The sequence below is a fragment of the Arachis stenosperma genome, chromosome 2 (genome assembly GCF_014773155.1).
Source record: "Arachis stenosperma cultivar V10309 chromosome 2, arast.V10309.gnm1.PFL2, whole genome shotgun sequence".
NCBI classification, from domain to species: domain Eukaryota; kingdom Viridiplantae; phylum Streptophyta; class Magnoliopsida; order Fabales; family Fabaceae; genus Arachis; species Arachis stenosperma.
The window spans coordinates 11,894,374-11,920,057 of NC_080378.1; the positions used below are offsets into that span (position 1 = coordinate 11,894,374).

The 25,684-nt window shown below is 34.0% G+C and overlaps 1 protein-coding gene across 1 annotated transcript; it reads right to left on the bottom strand.

The window, feature by feature from the left end:
* Positions 1 to 14,524: 14,524 nt before the first annotated feature.
* LOC130960602 (uncharacterized) lies at positions 14,525 to 18,924 on the bottom strand. The gene is made up of 8 exons (XM_057886045.1): positions 18,627 to 18,924; positions 17,545 to 17,638; positions 17,276 to 17,402; positions 16,848 to 16,961; positions 15,701 to 15,899; positions 15,566 to 15,611; positions 15,287 to 15,362; positions 14,525 to 15,007 (listed from the first exon to the last, which is right to left on the bottom strand). Exons 2-8 carry the CDS (start codon positions 17,599 to 17,601, stop codon positions 14,802 to 14,804), a joined length of 825 nt encoding a protein of 274 aa, XP_057742028.1. The 5' UTR covers positions 17,602 to 17,638; positions 18,627 to 18,924; the 3' UTR covers positions 14,525 to 14,801.
* Positions 18,925 to 25,684: the final 6,760 nt, after the last annotated feature.

The following is a 25,684-nucleotide window of genomic DNA, read 5'->3' on the forward strand; positions in this document are numbered from 1 at the left end:
GTTATTATATTAAAATTTTAATATAATAAGGTCCTTGATTAAATTTAGAGATTTATCATTGTGATAGTGATCATAATATTGAGAGATAAATCTTTTATAATTAAATTTAAATTGTTCTTGGTTATAAGATTGTTAAAAAGGACATTAATAATTCGGAAAGATCAATATATATATATATATATATAATGGTATTCATTGGATGAAGATTAATAGATCTCATTTATTAAATTATATATATATAGATGGTGCATATAGAGATATGACCATTGAACTGACTCACTCTGAGAATTCCTCATGGTTATAATTACTGCATGTTTGTCAATAGGATATTCTCAAGATGAATATAGTAATAGAGTTTCCTTTGACCTGCGACTATCATAGTAATTAACAATATATTTATTATACTTTGATTCCGGACACCTAATACCCTCGGGTGCTAGTTGAATGGATATTGGGTATGATTTAAATACTTTTAGAATTAATGATTAGTCAATAAGGAATCCGTCAACTTTCGGTAAAGAGTTTTAGCTCTATGATTATAATGACTGAGATGAATAAAATCTTAGCCAAGGGGATTGAATGAATGAAGAAATGAGTTTCTTAGGTCATTTACAGTTTATTATAATAATGGTAACAAGTTAGAGATTGATAATTAAACCATACTCTAAGGGTAACAAGCTGAAAAGATGGAAGGAATTATACTTTGTTCTTCTGAGGTTCTTAGTAAAAATATATTACTTCATACTATCGGGTCATTGAGGAGTGTTGTTAGACGCCAATCTTGATTAGTAAATTTAGTATGACTAATTTACTACCCGCTTATTATTGAATCTATGGGGTCACACACTAATGAGTGTTCTAATCTTTGTTGTAGAATTATTTAATTATTATTTTGATTTGATCAAATAAATAATTATATTAATTCAGATTGAATATTATTATATTTTTTACTAGCATCAAGAATATAATAATAGTATGATAATTGAGAATATTAAATGAGATTTGAGAATAATTAGTTATTCTATTTCTAAATTTGAATTATAAATTTGGATGAAATCTTAATTGATTCTGTTTCAAATTGAGTTATGATATGATTCCTAAATTTGAAGGATTCAGATTTAGAATTTTAAGATATAATTTATATTTGAATTGAGATTCAAATTTAAAATCAGTAGCAAATTTTATACTATATATATATGCCAAAAGTAGAGGAATGCGACGGAGATTAGAGTTAAACACGGATTTTATTCCTTTACCTCTACACACAAACGTATGTGAGCCTGATTCTTGGAGAAGAATTTTATGGCGTGCAAAGAGTTGCAAGAGATTTCTCAATTTAGATAAGATGTTTATTGGTCAAGGAGTTGACAGCAAAGGTTGGTCTCAGTGTGGATATGCATAGAGTCTTTGTACAATCGAAGAATAAAGTTTTTACTAAAGCGTCTAAAGGTATTTAGATTTGATCTATATTATATATTGTTTATTGGAATAAAGTTTAAGTACAAAAAATAGATCTTTAGGATTACTTTTTTTTCTTTCGCTGCGTGTTATGAATACATGGTAATCCTTCAATGGCTTCCATTGCAACAATGGTCTCATGAAGTTTGGTATTTTCCCAATGATTCGCTCATTTTGGTCTTCTCCGTGATTATCAAATTCTTACCTTATTATATCTTCAACATGAATTAACTTAAACAAAGCGAGTTCAATTTATTCTTATATTGTGGTCTATTTTAGATTTTATATATTTGTTATGTGATTCTCATGACCAAGATATATGTACTAGTGGTATTGATGAGAAGCTTGCTTGTAATAATAAAAACAAGATATTTGCAATTTTTATTTTAGTGCATAGTTTGCGGGTGGAGGATTTTTGGTTGTTACTGTTGTTAATGGTAAGGGTGTGGTGGATTTTTGGTTTAAGGAGGGAAGAAGAATTGGAGTTTGGGAAAGGAGAACGGAATGGGGAGGGAACAGGGAAGTGTTGTTGAATTTAGTTTGTGGGTGGAAGATTTTTGGTTGTTAATGTTGTTAATGGTAAAGGTATGGAGGATTTTTGGTTTAAGGAGGGAAGAAGAATTGGGATTTTGGAGAAGGAGAATGGAATGGGAAGGGAACAGGGAAGAGATATCCGGGTGGGGGTGGGCGTGAGTGTGGGGTGGGGGTGGGTTTTTGTTTTTGTTTTTACTATTTAGTATTATTTTTATTATTTGTTAAGGATAATTTAGTCAAAAAATAAAATTGAGGTAAAAAAGGACGATTTTATAACGTTTTGTAATGTTGAGAATGATTTTAATAAGAAAAAAAGGTCGGAGACGATTTTGATTTTTACCTCAAATCTTAGGGATGAAAAAAGTGCTTAACCCTAAATCATATATAACCAAAAGTGTCTTATAAAAGTTTATTGTAATCAAATAATAAAGATAATAATTATAAGGACAAAATAATTATTGTGTAATTGAAGAATATATAATTAAATAGAGCTGTAAAGTTGCAAACAGAGATATTATCATCATTGATCTAACACAAATAGTTCATGAAGCCTTTTGGGGTTATACTTATGCTAATACTCAATCAAAATTATATTTAACACCTTCTAAATTCGATAATATTTAATTAACTAGTTTAGTAGAGAGACACACAAAAAAAATTAGTTTAGTAGAGGCTGCAAGTACACAGATCTCTGCTGTTGTCACAAATTATGACATAAACTTCACCACTTGGGTAGACCCAAATGCAATGGAGGTCGTTATGGCCTTGTTGATCATCCATTAACCCATCCAAGTATATTGGAAATATTGTCATGCCTTTGAGGTTATACTTATGATAATACTCAATCAAAATCATATTTAACACATTTCAAATTCAATTAATTAACTAGTTTAGTAGAAAGCCACAAAAAATACAAAAAACTAGTATAGTAGAGGTTGCGTGAACATAGACCTCTGCTGTTGTCACAAATTGTGACATAAGCTCCACCACTTAGGTAGACGTTAAGACAACACTCTACCAAATGCAAGAGGTCGCTATGGCCTTGTTGATCACCCATTGACCCCATTTAAGTATATTGGAAATAATGTCATGCTTTTCTTTTTATAGTAAAGTATTGTTTTTGTCCCCAATGTTTGGAGTAAGTCTCAAAGTTGTTCACAACATTTCAATCGTCCTATTTAAGTTCCTAACATTTCAAAATTGACTCAATATTGTCCTGTCGTTATGTATCTGTTAACAGAATTGACGGCGGGACAAAATTGAGACGATTTTGAAATATTTGGGACTTAAATAGGACGAAAACGTTGGGGACAAAAACGATACATAGAAATAAATTTTAATTTTATCTTTCAATAATATCAATTTTTTACTGTACATAGTATTTAATTATTTTTTAATCACATCTAAGTAAATTACACTTAGTCACATTACTTTCATTCTAAATAAATTTATTTTTTTTAATAATTTTACACTTAAAATAATGATTTTTTTATAAATAAATAAACTTTACACTCTCATTCTAAATAAATAATGTAATGTGATTAGAATGAAAGTGTAAAATTATAAAAAAAAATTATAAGTAATGTGATTAACTAATGAAAGTAAAATTACATTATTTAGAATAAAAGTATAAAATTTATTTATTTATAAAAAAAATTACATTACTTTAAGTGTAAAATAAAAAAATAATTTATTTAGAATGAAAGTGTAAAATTATAAAAAAAAGTAATGTGATTAAGTAATGAAAATAAAATTACCTTATTTAGAATGAAAGTGTAAACTTTATTTATTTATAAAAAAATTACATTACTTTAAGAGTAAAATTATAAAAAAATTAATTTATTTAGAATGAAAGTAATGTGATTAACGGTAATTTACTTAGATGTGATTAAAAAATTATGTACAGTAAAAAATTAATATTATTGAAGGATAAAAATAAAATTTATTTCTATATATCGTTTTTGTCCCCAACGTTTTTGTCCTATTTATATCCATAATATTTCAAAATCGTCTCAATTTTGTCCCGCTGCCAATTCTGTTAACGGATCCCTAACGGCAGGACAATATTAAGTCAATTTTGAAACGTTAGGGACTTAAATAGGACGATTGAAATATTGAGGACAACTTTGTAACTTACCCCAAACGTTGAAGATAAAAAAATAGTTTACTCTTCTTTTTATATTGCATCACAACATTCTTAAAGGTATATTTTCCTATGTGGCACATTAGTATAACGTGTCATTTTTCCATCATAAGTTTGTCAATAATAATACCATTTAACAATTGATTTAGAGTCTATCAAGAAATCAAATCCCAAGAACTAGCATACTGTAATCTCAAGAAAATGGAGCCATAAACACTGTATACAGATTTCAAACATTTTTTTATGATTAAAATACCAACACTTGTGTTGTTTCCGTATACAAAAATAGTTTTTGTATTCTTCAAAAAAATTTAACTTGAAAAAGAGTCGATTTTGTGATAGTTTTTTCAAATTTCTAGTTTCAGGTATTTTTAGATTTGAAGTTCGATAACTTTTTAATTAGAATTGTTAAGGGAGAAGAAGTCAAAACTTAAGTAACAACTTAAGTAACAGATTACATGAAGTCAGTAAAATTCTGTTATGAGAAGAATTCAGTTAGAGTGGCTGTTAGGTAGTTAGAAGGTATTAGTGCAGTTTTTATTAAGCTATAAAATAGGAGCCAAGTGGCTTTGTATAATAACTCTCTAATAACACATTTTTCTCATTCTGATCTTAATCAATTTTGGTAATTACTTTCTCTGCATCATTCTCTCCTTTTTGGCATCAGTGTTCTTTCTTAATAGGTGCATGATCACTTACATGGTATCAAGAGCAGGTTGAAAACAATCATGGCTCTACCCCTTGCAACTTCATCAACAAATCTCAAGAACGCACTGGTTCCTCTGGCAGACAAACTTGAAGAAAATAACTTCTCAACATGGAGGCACAACATCCTTCTAACAATTCAGACGCTAGAGCTTGAGGATCATCTCGATCCGTCAAAAACCCCATCACAGCAAGAATCAGTTACAATTGTTGAAGAAAGTAAAAGCTCAGATTATGCACAACAAACTCCAACCCCCTCTGTTACAAAAGATGAGGTCCCTGCAACATTGAAATCCACACCTACATCAACAATTCAAAAGGACTAATCCAAATACAAAGAATGGAGGCAAAATGACCTTGCACTCATGACGTGGGCTGTGTCCTCCATGAACGGTACATACAAGAACAAGATGGTACACTGCGTTACTTTTGCTGAAATGTGGGAAAAGATTAATCACATCTTTACAATTTTCTCAAGAACACGTATTCAAAGTTTAAAGACTCAGCTTAGAGCTTGCAGAAAAACTACAACAATTGCTGAATATCTCTCTACAATTCGCAAGATTGCAGACTCCCTCATTGCTATAGGTTACTCATTTCAAGAAGATGATCACATCCAAGCTATCTTGGATGGTCTCACAGAAGAATATCAAGGCTACATCACATCAGTGATGTATCGAATGACAAATTTCACAATTCATGAAGCTGAATCATTTCTGCTTGCCTATGAAGATATGCTCGAGAGGTTTAAAAAGCCTGAACAAGGGATTGTTTTAGCAAATTTAGTTCAAGCTTCTCCACTTTCACCACCAAACTTTGGAAGAGGCAACAATGGAAGAAGGGGTTGTGCTAGGAGATCTATGAGAGGGCATGTTAGATTTATGAATTCAAGACCCCAATGCCAATTATGTGGTAGAAAAGGTCATGTAGTACAAAATTGTTATCACATGTTTGATGCTCAATTTCAAAATCCATCATCTTCAACATCTTCTCAGACTGCATTTCCATATGCAAATTTCACTTCCACCACCTCCTCCAGCATCCTTTCATCAACCTCGAACATACATGACCACCTCTTCCACCCTGAATGACAGTGCATGGTACCTAGATTCTGGTGCTTCACATCATATTACTGCTGAACATGCCAATTTCCTGAATTCCATCGATTCATCACAAGGCCCTGAGCAACTCTTTGTTGATAATGGTCAGGGAGTACCTATTTTACATCATGGATCTACAATTCTTTATGATAAATATCAAAATATTTCATTTACATTGAATAACTTACTGCATGTCCCTTCTATTACACAAAATCTTTTGAGTGTGTCCAAATTCGCTGAGGATAATAAAGTCTATTTTGAATTCTGGCCTAAATCTTGTATGGTTCGTGATCAGGTGTCCAAGGACATTCTCCTACAAGGAATAGCTAGAGGAGGCATTTACTCTTTTGATAATCTAGTGGTGCCAACAACATCTCATCTGAATCCTACTACAAGCAATTTGTCTAATTCTGTTTTACATTGTAAATTTGTTAGTACAAAATATCATAAAAAATCACATTTGTGTAATGAGGATCCTATTAATGCTACTGACTGTAATAATTCCTCTATCAATAGCAATATTAACACTAATAGTGGTTCTTTCTTGAATAATAATGCAGTAAAGAGTTCCTTTGATTCTATCTTTCTATCCAATTATACTACACCTAATTCTCACTTTTCTATACCTGATTCATTAGGATCTAATGCTAATTTTGTTACTTCTTCTACAGGAACATCATTAACACCTTCTATGAATTATCCTGTGGCTTATTATACTTATAATAAGAAAATTGATGACTTAGAGCTTTGGCATAAAAGACTTGCCCATAGCTCTCTTAGGACAGTAGCTCAAGTCATGCACCAGTGTGGCATACAGACCTCCCCAATTGATGAAAGTCATAAAGTGTGTGAGTTTTGTACCATTGCAAAAATGCATCAATTACCATTTAAGACATCAGAATCTGTTTATACACAACCCTTAGAATTAGTATATGTTGACATTTCGGGTCCAGCTCCCTTTCCTTCTCATCATGGCTACAAATATTATATTAGTTTTTTAGATGCATTTAGTAAATATACTTGCATTTTTCTCTTATTCAACAAGAGCCAGGCTCTAGAAACTTTTCAAAAATATAAATCTTTTATTGAAAATCAAACAGGTTGTAGAATCAAGGCCTTGCAAAGTGACCATGGCCAAGAATTTTTATCTAAAACATTTTCTACATTTCTCTCTAACAATGGTATATTCCATAGATTGTCATGTCCATATACACACCAACAACAAGGATCTATAGAGAGAAAACATAGACACATTACAGAGTGTGGCTTATCTCTCTTGGCCACTGCTTCAATGCCTCTTAAACATTGGGACTCGGTCTTTCTTACTGCAGTCTATGTCATCAATCGCTTACCTACTCCAGTTTTGGACTCTAAAAGTCCTTTTGAGGTTCTATTTAAGAACAAACCAAATTACTCTACTTTTAAAGTCTTTGGATGTGCTTGCTGTCCTTTATTGACACCTTATAACAAAAGAAAAATTGATTTTAAATCTCAAATGTGTATTTTCTTAGGATATGATTCTAATCATAGTGGTTACAAATGTTTATCTAAAGAAGGCAGAATCTATCTTGCAAGAAATGTAGTGTTTAATGAGTTTCTGTTTCCTTATCACACTTTGTTCCCAATTATTAGTACTAATCTTTCAAATGCAACAGCTCCTTCCAAGCATGTCATTGACAATGCTACAAGTTCCTACTTTCCTGTCTTTAGAAGAAGTACAATGCCTTCATCGAGCACTTCTACTAATTCCAACAATATCATCTATACTACAACCCCTACAATCAGTGCTGATATTACTTCTAGTAGTCAACATACACTACTTATGATTTTTGATTTAAATACTATACATCCGCAAGCTTCTACTGCTAACCAACAAACACACCACCAGTCCACGACAATTTCAAACTCTGAATTTGAAACAAACATTCCCCCCATTCCACAATTACCACCACCAACCACAAAAGAGCGTAATACCCACCAAATAATCACTAGATCAAAATCTGGTATATCAAAGCCAAAAACCTTTCTGGCCAAAATAGTAAACAATGTTGATTTAACAAAAGAAACCCCAACTACAGTTCAACAGGCATTACAATGCCCTCATTAGAAGGAGGCCATGGACAATGAAATCAAGGCTCTCTACAAGTGTAATACTTGGACACTAATAGATCCACCACCAAATGCAACAATAGTGGGTTGTAAGTGGGTTTTTGCAGTAAAGAAAGATCAACATGGTGAAATCCTTAGGTAAAAAGCTAGATTAGTTGCCAAAGGATTTCACCAAATTGAAGGCATTGACTATGAGGAATTCTATAGTCCTGTTGTACGGCCTATCACAATTCGAATAATCATAACAATAACATTAACACAAGGCTGGGTTATGAGACAATTCGACTTTGATAATGCCTTTCTCAATGGCAAATTAGAAGACAAAGTGTTTATGCAGCAACCTCCGGGCTACAAAACTCAGAATTCTACAAGAGTGTGCAAGCTACACAAGGCCCTCTATGGTCTTAAGCAAGCCCCCAGAGCGTGGTATCTGACACTAGCGCACACTCTAAAACAGTTTGGATTCTCTAACTCAACCTCCGATATAGCTTTATTCATTTGAAGATCTCATAATTCTGTTATATACATGATCATTTATGTTGATGATATAGTGATTACAGGCTCTAACCCAAATGAAATTGATGATTTAATTACTTCTTTGAATTCAATTTTCTCTCTAAAAGATTTAGGCAAATTCAATTATTTTTTGGGGTTAGAGGCTCAATTTTTGGCAAATGATAAACTATTACTAACACAATCTAAATATGTACATGATCTGTTAATTAGAGCAGGGATGAACCAGTCAAAATCAATGCCAACACCAATGGTGTCTTCATTAAGATTGCACAAGAATGACTCAGAAATTTTTGACGACCCTAAGAAGTATCGATCAATTGTTGGAGCACTACAATATTTGACCATCACACGACCGGATATTGCTTTTGCAGTAAATAAGTGCTCACAGTTCATGCATCAGCCAACAATTGAACAATGGAAGGCTGTCAAGAGAATCTTGAGATACTTACAAGGTACCCCTAATCAAGGCTTAGTGTTTAACAAATGTACTGACTATAGAATTATTTTCTTTGCTGATGCAGATTGGGCGACAGATTTGGATGACAGAAGGTCGATCAGTGGCTATTTGGTGTTCTTAGGAAGCAACCTCATTGCTTGGAAGTGTGGAAAACAATTGAAAGTTAGTAGGTCGAGTACCGAGGCTGAATATCGAGCGGTTGCCTCTGCTCAAACGGAAGTAATGTCTATACAGCAGCTTCTTCAAGAGTTGCAAGTTCCACAACAAGTGACACCAACGATCTACTGTGACAATCAGAGCATTTGTCACCTAGCTGTGAACCCAGTTATGCATAGCCGTTGCAGGCATCTTGAAACTGATCTACACTTTTTGAGAGAGCTAGTTAATAGAAAGCAACTTTTTGTAGTTAATATACCTGTACAAGATCAGATAGCATATATATTGACCAAACCCCTGTCTTGTAAATTGTTTGAATGGTTTAAGTCCAAGCTTAGGTTGGGAACAAAGCCCCAACTAAGCTTGAGGGGGTGTTAAGGGAGAAGAAGTCAAAACTTAAGTAACAACTTAAGTAACAGATTACATGAAGTCAGTAAAATTCTGTTATGAGAAGAATTCAGTTAGAGTGGCTGTTAGGTAGTTAGAGGGTATTAGTGCAGTTTTTATTAAGCTATAAAATAGAAGCTAAGTGGTTTTGTATGATAACTCTCTAATAACACATTTTTCTCATTCTGATCTTAATCAATTTTGGTCATTACTTTCTTTGCATCATTCTCTCCTTTTTGGCATCAGTGTTCTTTCTTAATAGGTGCAAGATCACTTACAAGAATGCATAACTTTTGAGTCCTATGGGATATAAAGAAATATTAAATAAATATTAATAAGCTAATTATTATTGAGTTTGTTGATGGTCACAATTTCTTTAGACAAAATAAATAGCGTTCTGGATCTAGTTGAAGCTGTTTTACTTACCCACCCATATTAAACAGTTTCATTGTATGCAAAATATTAAGATACTTTGGTGAGTCCAATAGAAAAATAAATTGTAATCACTTTGGATAATAATAATTATACTAAGGAACAGTTTCATTGTATGCAAAATGTTGAAATATTGAGTACGTTAAGTTTTAAAATAATTTTTGAGATTTGTGTTATGTATTAAAATGATTTTTGAGATTTTAATTATACTAATTATATTATTAAAATTGTTAAAAATACATCACATTAGTCTCTAATCTATTTTCTGTTAATGGTGTGCTGATGTAGCTTGATAACCTAGATCATTAGTAACATGTGTAACTTCATAGTTTGACCACGTGTAATGATATGATGACAGGTCGATCAGTAACACGTGACATGCTGACATAGATGATTGTGTTACGTGTCACAATACTATTTGGCCATGTGTCAGCTTGTGTTGTAACATTATGCATCCACATGTCATTCACTATGTCATTTTTGTAAATGCACTAAATTGGTCTCTGAATTTACATTAAGTAACTCATTTTAGTTTCTAAAATTGAATGTCATGCACCAAATTAATTCTTTGACTAGTTTTTTCTTCTTTTTGTTATGAATTCAAAATTCTCATTATTTTTTAATGCGCTACTTCTAATTATATTTTTTTACATATTTTTTAAATACAAATACTTTTGATAAATATTTTTAAGATTTTAGTTTTAATCATACAATTTTTTCATAATAATTTAATACTAATAACTACGCGACGTGAAATAACTTCCCATGCAATAAGGAAATAAACCACACACTCATTTCAGATAAGATCATTAATTCAGATAACTAAGTTATCATTCTTCCTATAAATATTTCAGCAAACTCAAATATTTTTCAACCCAATTCTTACATAAATCAACTTAAACTCTTACTGATTTAGGCATCAGAATTTTTTAGAGGTACATCCAACCGCCATCTTAGAGCTGACGTAAAAGCACTTCAAGCACTCTTACTGCTATCTTTGATCTCTCTCATCTAGTCCATTTACACACAACCAGTTTAAAGTATGTCTTGTAACAATGATTATGTTATTTAATAAAAAAAATTATATGATTAATTTAAAAAACATATTTTATAACTCTCAAAGACATGTGTTTCATAGAAACCTAAAAAAATGTATATTTTAATTCTAGATTTCTAGTTAAAAATACATGTATTTTTTTACGAAAATAAAAAAATGTGGTTAATCAATCATGTAATTTTTTTTGAAATAACATACTTATATATTACAAAATTTATCAATGTTAAATTATTGTAGAAAATATTATATAATTAAAACTAAAATCTTGAAAATATTTTATAAAAATACTTGTATTTAAACGACATGTGAAAAAATAGAATTTAAATTAGTGCATCCAAAGACATTAAGAATTTTGAATTAAAAAATTTATAAAGAGACTAATTTGGTGCAAGATATTCAATTTTAAGAACTAAAATGAGTCTCTTAATACAAAGTCAGAGATTAATATGGTACATTTACAATGATGACATAATGGATGACACGTGGACATTTTCTGGCATGTGGCACAAGATGACACATGGCCAAATAGTATTGTGATATGTAGCATTCTCGTCCACGTAAGCATGCCACGTGTCACTGATAGACCCATATCATATCATTATACGTGGTTAAACCATAAAATGATACGTGTTACTAATGATCCACATCATCAAGACACATCAGCATGCTATTAATGAAAAATGGGTTAAAGACTAACGTTAGACACTTTTGCCAATCTTAAGAACATAATTGATGCAAGACGTTGGGGTTTAACTCTGAGTCCAATAGAAAAATTGTAATTATTATATGTAAGGGGTGAAAATGGGCCGAACTTAGTCGAGCTTTTGTTTTGACGAGCCTCTCCCATATTATAAAAAGATATCCCAAGTCTAGACTTGTTATCGCTCATAGTTTTTATTTTTTTTTTAATGTCTGATTATTCCATGAATTTATTTAAAAAGTCTATTTTGTGAATTAAATCTCAAAACAATATACTTTAAAAATCTAAATTGACATTAAATATATTTTAAAATTTATAATTCATAATTTACAAAGTATAATTCTTTTATATAGGACAAGTTACTTAAATAAATTATTTGAAAACCAAATTTATTATATTACAACTTTTTAATACAGTAGACTAAATTACAACTTTTGTATAGGTGTAGAAACTGCTAGTGGTTTCTGAAAATATTTTGCTGCCCAAAAATCACGAGTGACTATATCGGTTTCTGAAGGAATACTACTTTGCACGGATTGAAGGTTTGAAATCATTACTATAATATAACATAATATTATTATATGTATATAACTTGGTATGTCCAAGCATAAAACTTTTCAACCTCAAATTATGATATAGGCTCCACCACTTAGGTATTACTTAAATTAGTACCCTCTCACAGGGACAGACTCAAGGGGTAAGTAGTAGCCTTGGCTTTTCAATAAATTTTAAAAGTTTATATACTATTATAATAGATATTTTGTATAGAATAAAATTTAATAATGTAGTGATAATAAAAAGAGTTATTATTCTTGTCAACGAGCTTTAGTTTTAAATGGCATAATTTTTTTATACTCAATTAAGAGATTGCGAGTTTGAGTTTCTTTATTTTTGGTAAAAAAAAGAGTTATTATTCTTTATGTAATAGGGTTTAAATTTTTCTACATATATTTATATTATTTCTAATTTTTATTTAATTCGGATTTTTTTTACATTTTTTTCTTAAGATTATTTTTAACATTTATAATCATATAAAAATACTTTAATATTATTTATAATAATATTATTTTTTTCTAATTTTATTTAGTTATTTTTTTATTCTTTTTTAATTAATTTTTACTCTATTATTATATAAAAATACTTTAATATATTTTAAATTCACGTAACAAAATTGTTAACTTATATTATTTTATGTCATATTTCTTAATGATATAAAACATAAAAATATAACTTACCGTCACATAAATACTTAATAAAGTAAATTAATTAACAAAATATTTAAAAATATATAATTTTATATTTTATTAAATATAAAATCATAAAAAAATTATGAAAAAATTATAAAAATTGAGATAATTCTTTTATTTGATAAATATTTATTAATTTTTAAATTAAAAAATTAATTATAGTTATATCCATTATCAAATATATAGCATTATATTTAATTATATAATATTTTAATTTTCGGCCTCTCCACTCTTAGATTTCTGAATCTGTCCTGTCCTCCCAAAATACAATAAAAGTCACCAGCTTAAGTCATAGGTCTTTTTGATCATCCATTGGGACATCAATATCATATATCTTGCCTTTTGTCTCATGCTGTTGCTCTGGAACTTGAATATTTCATTCAATGAAAACAATGAATAGCTGGTTATTAGTCTCCAATTGAAGTGATTCTCGGTAATAGAAAATGAAAAAAAAAAAAAAAACTTCACATTCTAAGAATGAAAACATATTCAAAAGCCGAAAGACAATGTTATTTTCGCCAAAACCTTTCATCGATAGAAAAAGAGACTGTAGTACATTATAGGAACCGAAAGTAGTTGAAGCGGGAAGTAGTAGAAACCAAACTGAATCCAAAAGGAACCAAAAATGAAGTAGTTTAAGAAGGAAGAGAATAATTTTTATCAAAATTTATCAAATGATACCATACTTATCATTTTAGAGGTTTATGTTTGTACCAGGTGAAAAAAAAAAACAGAATCTATTGTATATTGCATTGGTCAAATCAAATGCTTAATTAAAAAACACATCTTAGGTCATAAACATTTTTTATCAGAATAAATTAATCTATTTATTTTGTCTGTTCTTATCTTAGGACATATTTTTCATAGTTCCACAAAGCATTGATTAACAAACATGTTTATCTACTTTAGTGACAATCCAGTTTCTTGCTAATTTAGAAGTTAACCTTGCAAATCCTGGACTGTCACCTTTGCCTATATATGGAAAAAGGAAGTTCTTTACATCAATACATGTTTCATTGATAATCTGGAACGGTGAACATTTCAATAACTTACAGTTTATAATTAAATTCCATCAAAGTGACATTCACAACAACAGGTCAACAGCACATTAGAATTGACATAAAAAAAAAAAAAAAAAACTGATTTTTCAATATATTTCTTATAATTCATATATATATATATATAAAGAAAATATTCTTGATACATAAACATAGCAACATTATTTTAAAATTTATCAGTCATTATTATATAGCCATTATTTGTTAAATTCTGCCAAATGTTAGAAAACAAAAAGATACATTCTAATACGTAATTTCTAATTTGGCTTTGACAACAAACTCGATCAAAACCCCTTGTCATTTTATAAGTTTTTACAATTTTAATTTTTTAAAAATAATTTTACCTGCAACACCAAGCCCTATGGTGATGATCAAGTTTAAGCGACAAAACTACAATGTTTTATTAAATATTAACCATTAGATCCAGTCGGTAAAAAGAACTTGTGATCTGAATTTACTGAAATATTTATGTCTATTTTTTTTAACTGAAATATTTAAAGGTAAACACACTTCATATTTTCCTTTTTGGCTCTCAAATTTCAGAAATTTTGACACATCCTCATGCTAATATTTACACATATATGTATATTATGGTGAACTTTTCCTGTAAATTATACCCCTATGCCCTTTGCAGCTCAAATGAAGAAAAAACAAAAGGGCCTATAAGGCCATAATTCCCCTGTAAAACATGAATTCCACATATTATTCAGGAACTCCAGCTCAAATGTTTGCCTTCAATAGTTCAATCTTCATTATCCTCGATGTCGTCCAGAAGTAGTTGTTGCAGCTCCCGGTCATCCATTTCATCCTCTCCGCATCCAGTTTGTTTATAAAAATTTTCTTTCTGTTCGTTCCAGTCGTCAGTGATCTTTTTCACAACATCTCCTATCAGTTCCTTATCTTCTGATAGGTGCTTTATGTTTGTAACATCTAAAACATTACTTGCTTCTTCATCAGGGGAAGAAACCAGAAGGAAAAAAGAAAAATTTCAAAATCACATAAATATAACACAAGTTACAAAAATCACCATGCCAAAGAGAATGTAGAAACAGAAGGAAAAAATGGTTAAGAATGAAATAGCCATGTTTTCTTCTTAATACAAGTTATATTATACACTGGCCTGGGTTGTAGGCCTTTTCCTCTGATAGGATGTCAAGAAAAAAATGAACACTGGACTTTCAAAACCTTCAACCTATACAATGATGCAGAAAGAAAAGGGAAAAATACCTGCAATGGCTACATTCTTGGCCTGGGCATATTCGGATGACATTTTCTGCAGCTTTCCAAGGTCAACTTCCATGCCCTGGCAAGTCAAAAGTCGAAAGGAAGTTAACTTTTAAATACTTTCGAATGCTTTTACTTGCGCTCAAAGCCTCAATTCAAGCTGGAGGAATTAGTTAGTACAAAAAGCATGTTATACAATTTACAGATAACTATTTGATCTAATCGTAAAACAGGAAGGACATTGGATAATTTTTGCGAGTCACAAAGCACCTAGATACTTACAAGGTCCATGTGAACATAGTTGTCAATTGGTGTGCTATGAAATAATCTGTCAGGAATGGGAAAACATCAACACAGTGAGTTGCTATATAGCCACACTATCATGAATTTAGTATCAGTTTAATATGGTTTGTTTACTTTTCATATGCAAGTTTGATACGAGCATTCTGCAATTGTTGTAGTTCGTTAACTGTCTCTCTGACGGAATCCTCCGTTAAGTCAACAGCACCAAAAAGGAACATGTTTCTACCCAACATTCTTTTTACCAAAGGAGGTACCACTTTAATATCGTTTGCTTTTGCATCCACCACAAGGGTTCTGAGTTTCTTTACCTCTCCTATGTACATGGACACACTTAAGCATGTTTTTTTTTTTTTAAATGTCAACAATTATTAATAGAAAAAATGAGGGGTTAAGAAAGGTGTGAAGCATCAAGTTGCACAATAAACAACACATAAAAATTAAAAGGGGTTGTTTTCAGTAATAGATCAATTTGACGACGCTCGTGCTTTATTAGAGAAACACTGATAAAAAACATATAAGAAAAGACATATGCATGAGCCTATTCTGTTAACAACATAAAACAACAGTAGAGCCTGTTCCCACAAGAGGGGGTCACTTACATGGATTATATGATGCAAGTATGGTGCCAAAGAATAAAAAGACAGTGAAGAGGTTGACAACTTCATATAACACCTCACTAAAATTCATCAGCACAAATCAAACATGTTATTGGCCATGATATAGGTGATGATGATAAAAAGTGAAAAAAAGTTTTGATCTATCTTTAAACCATAACTCCACAAAAGCATGAATGCCCTATATTGAATAGCTAAGTTCTGTATTATGCAAAATTTTTCCCTTTTGAGGAAGTACACAAGATGCCAGAGCAAAAGCATGTGTAATATTCTGTATTATATGACATTATGATTATGAGTACTAAATGACAAATTGTAATCCTACAAAATCACACACACTCACAATTGCAAACAGATAAAAACGAGTTTAGCTCATTAAACTCAATTGCATAAATACAAAATCACAATCAAGCAGTTCTGGATAAATCAACTTTTCTCAATCACTAATTCACTACATTAATAAAAAAAATAGAATTTGACAAGTATAGAAGAAGCTACAAGGCTGGAATTTGAATTGTACAATTCACAAATAGATCATTGAAAATATTAAACGTGTTCTACAAATACTAAGTCTTTGACGATTCAAAATGCATCAAATAACATTAGATCCATTAATCATAATCATTTAAGCTTAGAAATTAACATACCAAGCGATAGATAGACTTTGAAAGGAGGTTTAAATGGTTGAGTCTCATAAAGACAGTAGAGGCAATAAAGGCCGCCCAATCTTTGTGATAAAGAAGCGGTACCACACATGTAACCTGCATAGGAACATAAAGAGAGTTTGTATACTAAAATAAAGACATAAAGCTAATAAAGTGAAATTTTCTACGCTTGAAAATGTGATAATCATCACACAGTATTGGGATTTTCATAGATATATAAACTTCAGTTTAAGTTGCATCTCTTCCATTTTACATTTGTGACTTCTACTTGTGGAATTTCTTTCAGGTCTTGGCACAAAATAAAACCATTAAAAACACAAATCACCAACAACATTGATTGAAAATTCCAAATTTAACAAACAAGCTTGTATTTCTGTTTAAAACAGTTACCATGGAATCTAAACACTTACCTATACATTGAGCATACAGAGATTGCATGAAGAAGGCAAGGTTGCTAGCAGGACTAGATTCATAAATGTAGGAGAACTTCTTAGAAAGCCATACTCTCTTCATATCAGCCAAAGTAGTTGACTCATTCTGCGAATTCCAGAGTAAAAATTTATGGCTAACAATATATAATTAAAAAAAAAAAACCTAAAGATTGCAATTTGCAAGCACCTTGAACTTACAAACAAAACCAACACAGGAAGTAAACACAGGTCAAATATTTTAACAATACCTGAGTGAATTCACCAATTAGTTCATCAATGTCACGCTTGAAAAAATCAATATTCATAGTTATAGGAATTCAAATTGGGCCTGAAAACTTGCACCTGAAGCCATTAACAGAAGATAAGATATAATATAACATCACAAAGGTGATGAACATTGTAACGAAGACACCAAAGGTAACTAGAATATGAAATCAGAAATTTCAGAACCAGTAATCACAAGAATGAACAGCGTAAAACTCAGGCTAGAATACACAAATAAATAAATACTATAAAATGGAGAAAAGGAGAAGACCTACCTGCCACGAAGCAACAACGAAACGCAATGACCGACTAAAAGAGAAGGTTCCATCAGAACCAAACCGATATGACCGGGTCACCGGATCACTGATTCACCCGGTTAACCCGGTCATAACTAAAAAATTAAAATAATGTCTTAAAATTTAGATTAAATAATAATCACAAAATTAACTAGATATCATAGCTTAACTTTAACCTTAAGAGACATTATTGGTTTATAATTCTTAAACCAAACATAAAAATTAAAATATATAAAATGTACAATTCTCAATTGAAATACCAAAAAAAAAGGTAAATGAATATACACCTACAATATTACAAAAGAAGAAAAGAAAATGAAACTACAACCTAGATAAGAAATTAAGAATTAATGAACTACACCATCAACCAGCTTCACTCCACGGTAATAATCCTTGCATTCAAACATATGTGGGAAAGAAGTAACAAAATGTTCTTTGGGGTTCCCATTACACTGATGCTGAGGTGGAACATGGTAACAAGGCTCAGGTGACTAGTCCCTAAGACAAGGCGGAAATGTGTTTCATTACTTACTATCCTATAAAGTAGACAATGAAGTAGTCACCAACACATCACATAAACTTGCTCAGGTTACCAGCAACAACTCTAAAATTTGCTCAGGTTCACCGAAATTAACATTGAACCAGAGAAAGAACAGCAATAACAACTCTCAAAACTAAATAAAACAGCAACAATCACATTCAACAACCACCAGATTCACTGAAATCAACATTGAACTAGAGAAAGAAGAGGGTTGAAAACTGGAGCTCACCTGGTTGAGAAGACGACCACCACCACCACCCGAGGGAGCAGATGCTGCTTCACTGGTTCCGACGAAGCGAACGCAGGGGCACGGTGAGAGACCGAGAGAGCGACGAGGTGAAAGACCCAGAGATTGAGAGTGACGAACTGACGACTGATGAGGTGAGGGGAGAGACGAGAGAGTGACGAGGTGAGGTTGAGGGGCTGCCGACGCCGAGCTCGAGAGAGCAGAGAGACGAGGCTGGCTGGGGTAACCGGGAGGGGGGTGGTTGCACTCAGAGTCTCGATTAGTGGCTTAGGGTTCATTCAAAGAGGAAGGGGCCGTTTCAGAAAAATAAATTAAAAATAAATAATAAACCTGACCCGGACTGGGTTGGATTAACCGGACGGGTCATGAGTTCACATAAAATCCGTCGGATCAAACCAGATTTTGCCGGGTTTGTTACAGTTTAACGAGTGGCTTGATTCGGCTAAATAATAAAATTTTTGGTCGAACTGACTAGGTCGAGCCGGACCTGATAACTATGTTTTCAGTTAACGGACAAGATAGAATGAATAGAGATGTCAGGCGGCAAGGAAAGCACGAAGAAGTGCCTGATGGTGACGCCGTGACGGGTGACGGTAATGGAGGCACGGTGAAATTTTTTGGACAGTGTGGTTTACATGTTGGGATGCCCAGTTACTTTGTTTAGCCTATTGGGCTTACTTTTGTTTTGTGGAGTTTTCTTCGGTGGGGGAAGTATCTTCTAGACCTTGATGGACCAGGTAATAAAAAAAATTAATGAAAAGTATAGAGTTCGGTTCACAAATAATGAAAAATAACGTGAGGTTTTTTCCAGGCGCTTCAAAAACGGAACCGTGTTCGCGTTTATTTCCTGTTAACGGCGAGAGTGACTTCATGCGCCTCAGGAGCTCGTCGCGTGGATTCTCCGTGGACACGATCTCGTCCGGAATTCAGTTAAATTTGAAAGCGAAGTTCACAGCTAGAAACTCATCCGCATCGCATCCAAGCAATTCGCGGGTCAACTCGGAGAATCGCTGAGTGACCTGAATGATTTTGAACTCGAATCCGATCCTAAACCTCTCTGCCTGTCTTGCTAGCATTTCGCCCACAGATTTTAATCTCTCTTCTTGGCCGCCGGTGTCCGCCACCACCACGATCCTTACCATGGCCGGCGGGGTTCTTCCACGCGCAGAGAGCGCGAGTAGAAGGCTCGCATACTGTTTTCCGTGGCCTATATCGAAATCAACTACGCAGAACCTCTTCAGCTCCGTTTTGTTCTCAAATGCAGCTTCGAGGATTGCGAAGTTGGCTGCCATGAACCCTACCATGAAACAGAGCGAGTTTTCAAACATCAACTGAGTTGACTCGGCGTGTTCATTGCTGAAAAACTCGGCCACGGGAGGAGAATTTTCCAGCAGGTTTACCCTCGATTTGAGCGCCGAAATCATGCAATCCATCAACCTTTGATCCGAATTTCTATTCGGATTGGAAACTTGACTCAACCCAGGATCTCAATGCCAGAATTTTATTTATCTTCGGCTGCTATTAGTATTCTAATTACTATAACGAATTATTATTATTATTATTATTATTTTAATATTTACTTTTTCTGTTATGAACTGTTGTCTGATACATTATTCATGTTTTATTTGTATTTAAATTAAATATATTGAATAATTGACGAATATTTTATAGTATGTACTTATATTTTTTTTAGATTTTTTTATCTTAGTTTTTCCAAAACTTATGCACATGAGAACTTTGAAAAGGTAGAAGATGAAGTTTTAGAGGGCATAAGTGATGTTATTGGATAGTGAGCAGTAATTAAGCTTAGACTTTTTGTTTGAGTGGATTGTAGGTGTGGCCCATGTGACAAAATTAAAAAAAAAAAATCATTTAACAATTTGTTTAAAAAAACCGGTCATTATAAAATTGGTTAAATCAGACCATACTGAGGTCGGTTTGCAAATGCATTTAATTTTAAGTCAAAGTTGATATTTCTAAAAGTTTAATACAGATGCAATCTCAGTCATTCATTTGGAATATTTTTATATTGTCCATCAAGGTCCGGAAAATACTTTTCCCACCAAAGACAATTAGGCAAGTGTAATCTATTTGTGTCTTATGTTTTTATTAGGATTTTAGTCTTCGGCCATTGAAAAACAAACGAAAAAACACATTTGAGTGATCTTATGTAAAAATTTGAATACTAAATTACCAAACAAAAAAATTGAATACTTTTATTCTAGAGTTTTGAAAGTTTTGTTCAACACTTTTTTTGTTTAATAACAATTTCATAGTAATATAAAATTCTAGTGGAGGTTTACCAAAAAATCTTTTTAACAGAGACTAAGTTTTTTTAGGCTTTTTTAAATACATTTTTATAAATAAATATCTACATAATTAGTTAAAGGTATCATAAATTTCTAAAAATAACTAACAATAATTACAATTCTAAATTAAGCTCTAAATAATAATTGTAGGACTAGCAATGTATTGGGTAAAAAATACAAAGGACTAAAATTTTTGGGGATGAATAGTAAAACTTTAACAATATTTTTTTTAATAATTAATAATTTTTTAGTAAATATTCTTATTTTATTTTTATATTTATCTTAAACCAAATAGAATATTAAGACATAATCATTTAAACTTTACACCAAACATAATATAGAGACTAATATTTAGTCTTAATTTTTTAGTTTCTGTTTCTTAGGCTCAATTTTCCTTCTAAATACAGCCTAAAAGCCATCTAAATAAATTTTGCATCTTTTCTTTTCCTTTTTGCTAATAATATTTACTTCTATTTGTTTATGATGAAAATTTAATTATTTTTTATAATTCTTTAAATGATACTAAATGTTAAATTTTGATTTTCCACAATAACAATGGATAAGAAATAAATTCTCAATTAAATAAATTAATTTCATGAAATTTATACAAAAATCAAATTTAAATAATTTTTTTCTTTCACTTAATTACAAAAAAAAGTAAGAAGAAATTTTTCAACTTAATTTCAACCCAAGAGTCATTCACACTACATAAGCTTTACATAATGAGACTCTCCTTATAGTGATAGAATTATTCTTTGTTCGTCTTTTTTAGTTATTTTAATGTATCTACCAGTGTGAAAACTAAAATATCAAAAATACTATTAAAAATATTTAAAGATCAATAAAAAAATAGTTAAATAAGTAAATAAACAATTAAAAATATGTCAATTTTCAGATATATTTAATAATTAAATTAATAGAATGTTATTATTATTCTTAACAATATTAACCATTATATATATAAAATACATGCGACAAATAATATATATGGATAAAACAAGATGATATAAGACAATATTTACAACTAGTGATTCCATTGCTTTATGTTCGTCACCTGGAGACTTCGGGTCCTGGATAGGTCGGGTACTTAGACACGGGAGAACGGGTGAGACCCTGGATTGACGTGGAGCGAGGATTCGGATGTCGATGACGTCAGAGGAAGCGTGTGGAGCAGGGAGGGGGCGACCACCTGCAAGGACACTCCGACGAGCAAGTCAGTGTCCGTACGAATTGGTAGCCAAATTAGGTAACATGATGTGTATCTTGGGGGGAGTGCTGACCTCTCCCCTTATATATCGTGCTGGGTGGGCCTAAAGGTGACCTGGCCCACTGTCCAGGATACTTTGTGCTATTCCTGCTCACATGGGGAAGCGTTGGCAGTCCTAACCGTCGGGTTGGGGATTCGGGTCCGGTTCCGATGACTCTGACCCGACCGTTTTAGCTAGGTGGGGTTTGGTCCGCACAGGAAGTGTGGCCGTATGCTGCCCGGGTCGGGTATCCGAGAGCCGACCCGTCGGGTTCCCTTATTGTTGGTTTAGGTCTGGGTCAGAGGTGCTGCTCCGACCCGGCGCGTAGGTGGACTGGGCCTAGAGCGGTCCGTAACAGTGCCCCTAACGCGTTAGCCTCGACATTTTGGAGCTCGTGGCTAGGCGCGTTTACGCTACTCGCCGAGAAAGGGCGTGTCGTTCTCCTCGGGAGTCCGCTGATGGCGTTTCGTGTTTTGCATGCGTGGTTGCCTCATCCTTGGTGCTGTCTCCTTAGCTTCCGTGCGGGGCATTAAATGCCCCATCATTTCAAAGTTTGTGAAAAGACAGGTATGCCCCTGCCCTTTGGCGCTCTTTCTTCGACGGTTACATTTCTCTCCCTATTTTCGTTTTGCAAGCCCTTCACAGTCCCATTTTCTCTCTTTTGTTTTCCTGCGCCGTTGCTGTTTCCTTCTTTTTCCTCCTGCTGCTTTCAATCCTCCTCCTACTTTGAGTACTCCTGCTCTTGCTTGGACTCTTCTTTGTTGCTGATACTTTTTGAGATTCTTCATTTCTGGTACATCTTTTTTACAGTTTTCTATCCTTTTTAGTTGCTTTCCTTGATTTTGTGTGTTTCGTGCATTTTCTTTGTGTGCACACTTGGGTTTTGTTCTTGCTTTTTTTTCTTTTTAGAGGGGGCGCCACTGGGTTTTGCTGGGGGCTTTCATGTTCTGGGTTAGTGTAGGGTTATTTGAAAGTGGTGTTTTGAGGGACCTTAGTTTTGCTTTTGCTTTGTGTGGGTTCCCGATCTTCTGTTCTGACTGAGTGGTGCCCCCGCTGTAGGTATGGCCGAGCGTCCTATTCTTCCGAGCCCGGCTCAGCGACCGCTGGCCAACTTCATCGATCACTACGCTTGGGTGTCCTCCGACGTGAGGGATACCCCCTCCCAGGTTATGAAGGAGGGTCTTCAAAAATTGCGCCAGGCAGGGCTCTTATGTGGGGGTGGTCTCGAGGAGGCGCTCTACCAGGCTTATGTTCCTGCTGCTCGGGAGCGCGTATGCCAAAAAAACTTGATGGCCCCCCGAGTTGCTGATTGGATGTGGGTGTATGAACCCATATTCACGACTTTAGGGGTTCGACTGCTCTTCACCCATTTTGTCATGGTTTGCTTAACCGCTGGGATGTCGCTCCATCGCAATTGCATCCGAACAGTTGGGCTGCCATCCGCTGTTTCGAGATGGTCTGCGAATATCTGGAGCTTCCAACCTCTGTAAATGTCTTCCTCTATCTTTTCCTCCTCACAAACCCTTCTCGCCAGAAGGCAAAAAAAGGGGTACATGTCCTTTAGGGCCCAACAAGGTCGCAGGATTTTTGGCCTCTTCGAGGATTCTTATCATGGCTTCAAGTCCACCGTCTTTAAGGTTAGGCCCATTGAAGGTCATCAGCCCTTCTGGTTAACCCTTGAGGGGGATAGACGGATCCCGACGTACTGGAGTTTCGGAGCGGGATTCGATTACTTGATTAAGATTTCTTATGATGGACTGAGTCCGGAGGATCATAATATTGCTGACATCTTGTTGGCAATTTTTGGCGAGAGAAACCTTAACCCCCATATGGTTATGGGGGATCGGGAGGCCGGTCGGTCTTATGTTGGTGAGTTTTTTACTTTTTATTTCTTTTGCCTTCGTTTTCCTATTGCTTATACCTTTTCCTTTGCTTTTTTCAGTTTCTATGGCTGGCGGGAAGAAAACTTTGGCCGACTTGATGAGCCTTATTCAAGGGAGTGAGGAAGGTGGAGAAGACTCGTTGGCGACCCCTTCGGCGAGCCAGGACCATGAGGTTGTTGGGGAGGGCATTGGTCCGGCCGCCGTGGTTGACCAAGGTCGGCCCGCTAAGGCTGAAACCTCTGTTGTGAACCCCCCGGGGAAGCTGAGTGTGGAGGAAGAGGAGATTCTTAACGATGATTTGGGGTTTGGTGATTACTTGCAAGCCGCTGACAATTCAAAAAAGAGGAAACGGGACTCCGGGAAGGCGCTTTCGGTCATGGAGAAAAACTTCGATGCTGGGGGTTTTATTGAATCTTAGCTGCTCCCTGGCATGGAAGAGTTCTTCCATGAAGCTGACCTTTCTGGGCAAGCGAGGTGGATTTATCGCAGCCTTCTCCGAGCAGCTGCCATTGCCAAGAAGGTGGAGCCCGTCTTGGGGAATTATCACGCTATGGAGGTGAAGCTTCGGGATTTCTAGAAAGATTTGATGGACTCGAGAACTTGAGAGGAGTCTTTGAAGAAGAAGTTATCTGAGTTGGAAGAGAAGTCCAAAGAGTACGCTGAGGAAGCGAGTAGGTTGATGGAGCGGGATATTGCTTTGATGAAGGATCTGAACACTTCTCGCGGTGAGACTGTCGAGGCTAAGAAAAGGGTGGAGGAGCTGGAGGAAAAACTTAAGTTGGCAGAGAGCTCGGCGGAGGCCGCCTGCAAGGAGATGGTTGTTTTGAAGAAGAAGAATAAGGAGCATGCACATGGACCTCGGAAGGCAATGAAGCTGACCGAAGAGGGGATTAAGCTTCAGGTGGCTGTGCTTGCTCCCGACCTTGATCTTACTCAGGTGGGTGCCCTCAAGACTGTTGAGGACGGGAAGATCGTTGATCTCTTGAAGCCTTGAGGTGGTGGTTTCTCCTATTTCTTGCTTTGTAGTTTATGTTTTTGGTGTCTAGGCCTGTATAGGCGCCTTTGCTTGTAATGAACATTTTCCTTTTTATGAATGATTTTGTTAACGCTTTCTCGCTTGCTCGGGCCGTCGCGGCCTTGTTTTTGTTTGTTGTTTTCATTTATCCGGGCCGTCGTGGCTTTTCTCTTGGCTATTTTTCCTATGTATATATTTTGCCTTGTTGGTTCTTAAACTCGGGTCCCTTTGGTTGTCAGGGTGATCAGTCCTGAGCTTCCATTAGGTCGACCGTTCGTTTATTGTCATTATGCTGCTTCGGAAATCTTGAAAAAACAAAGTTCATTGTGTATATTCATGTGAAACTTTAAAACATAATAAGGATGCAATATGTACATATGCGTAAAATGGGAAAGAAACTTAAAGGGGTTGAGGCGGATGTGGTCGTGTTGTCGGACCGCTCCGTCACTTCCCTTACGAGTATAACCTTTTTAGGTTTGCCATGTTCCATGTTCTTGGGACCTCCTTTCCGTCTAGTTTTTCTAGCTTGTATGCGCCTTTGCCGAGGACTTCCTTTACCCTGTAGGGTCCTTCCCAATTCGCAACC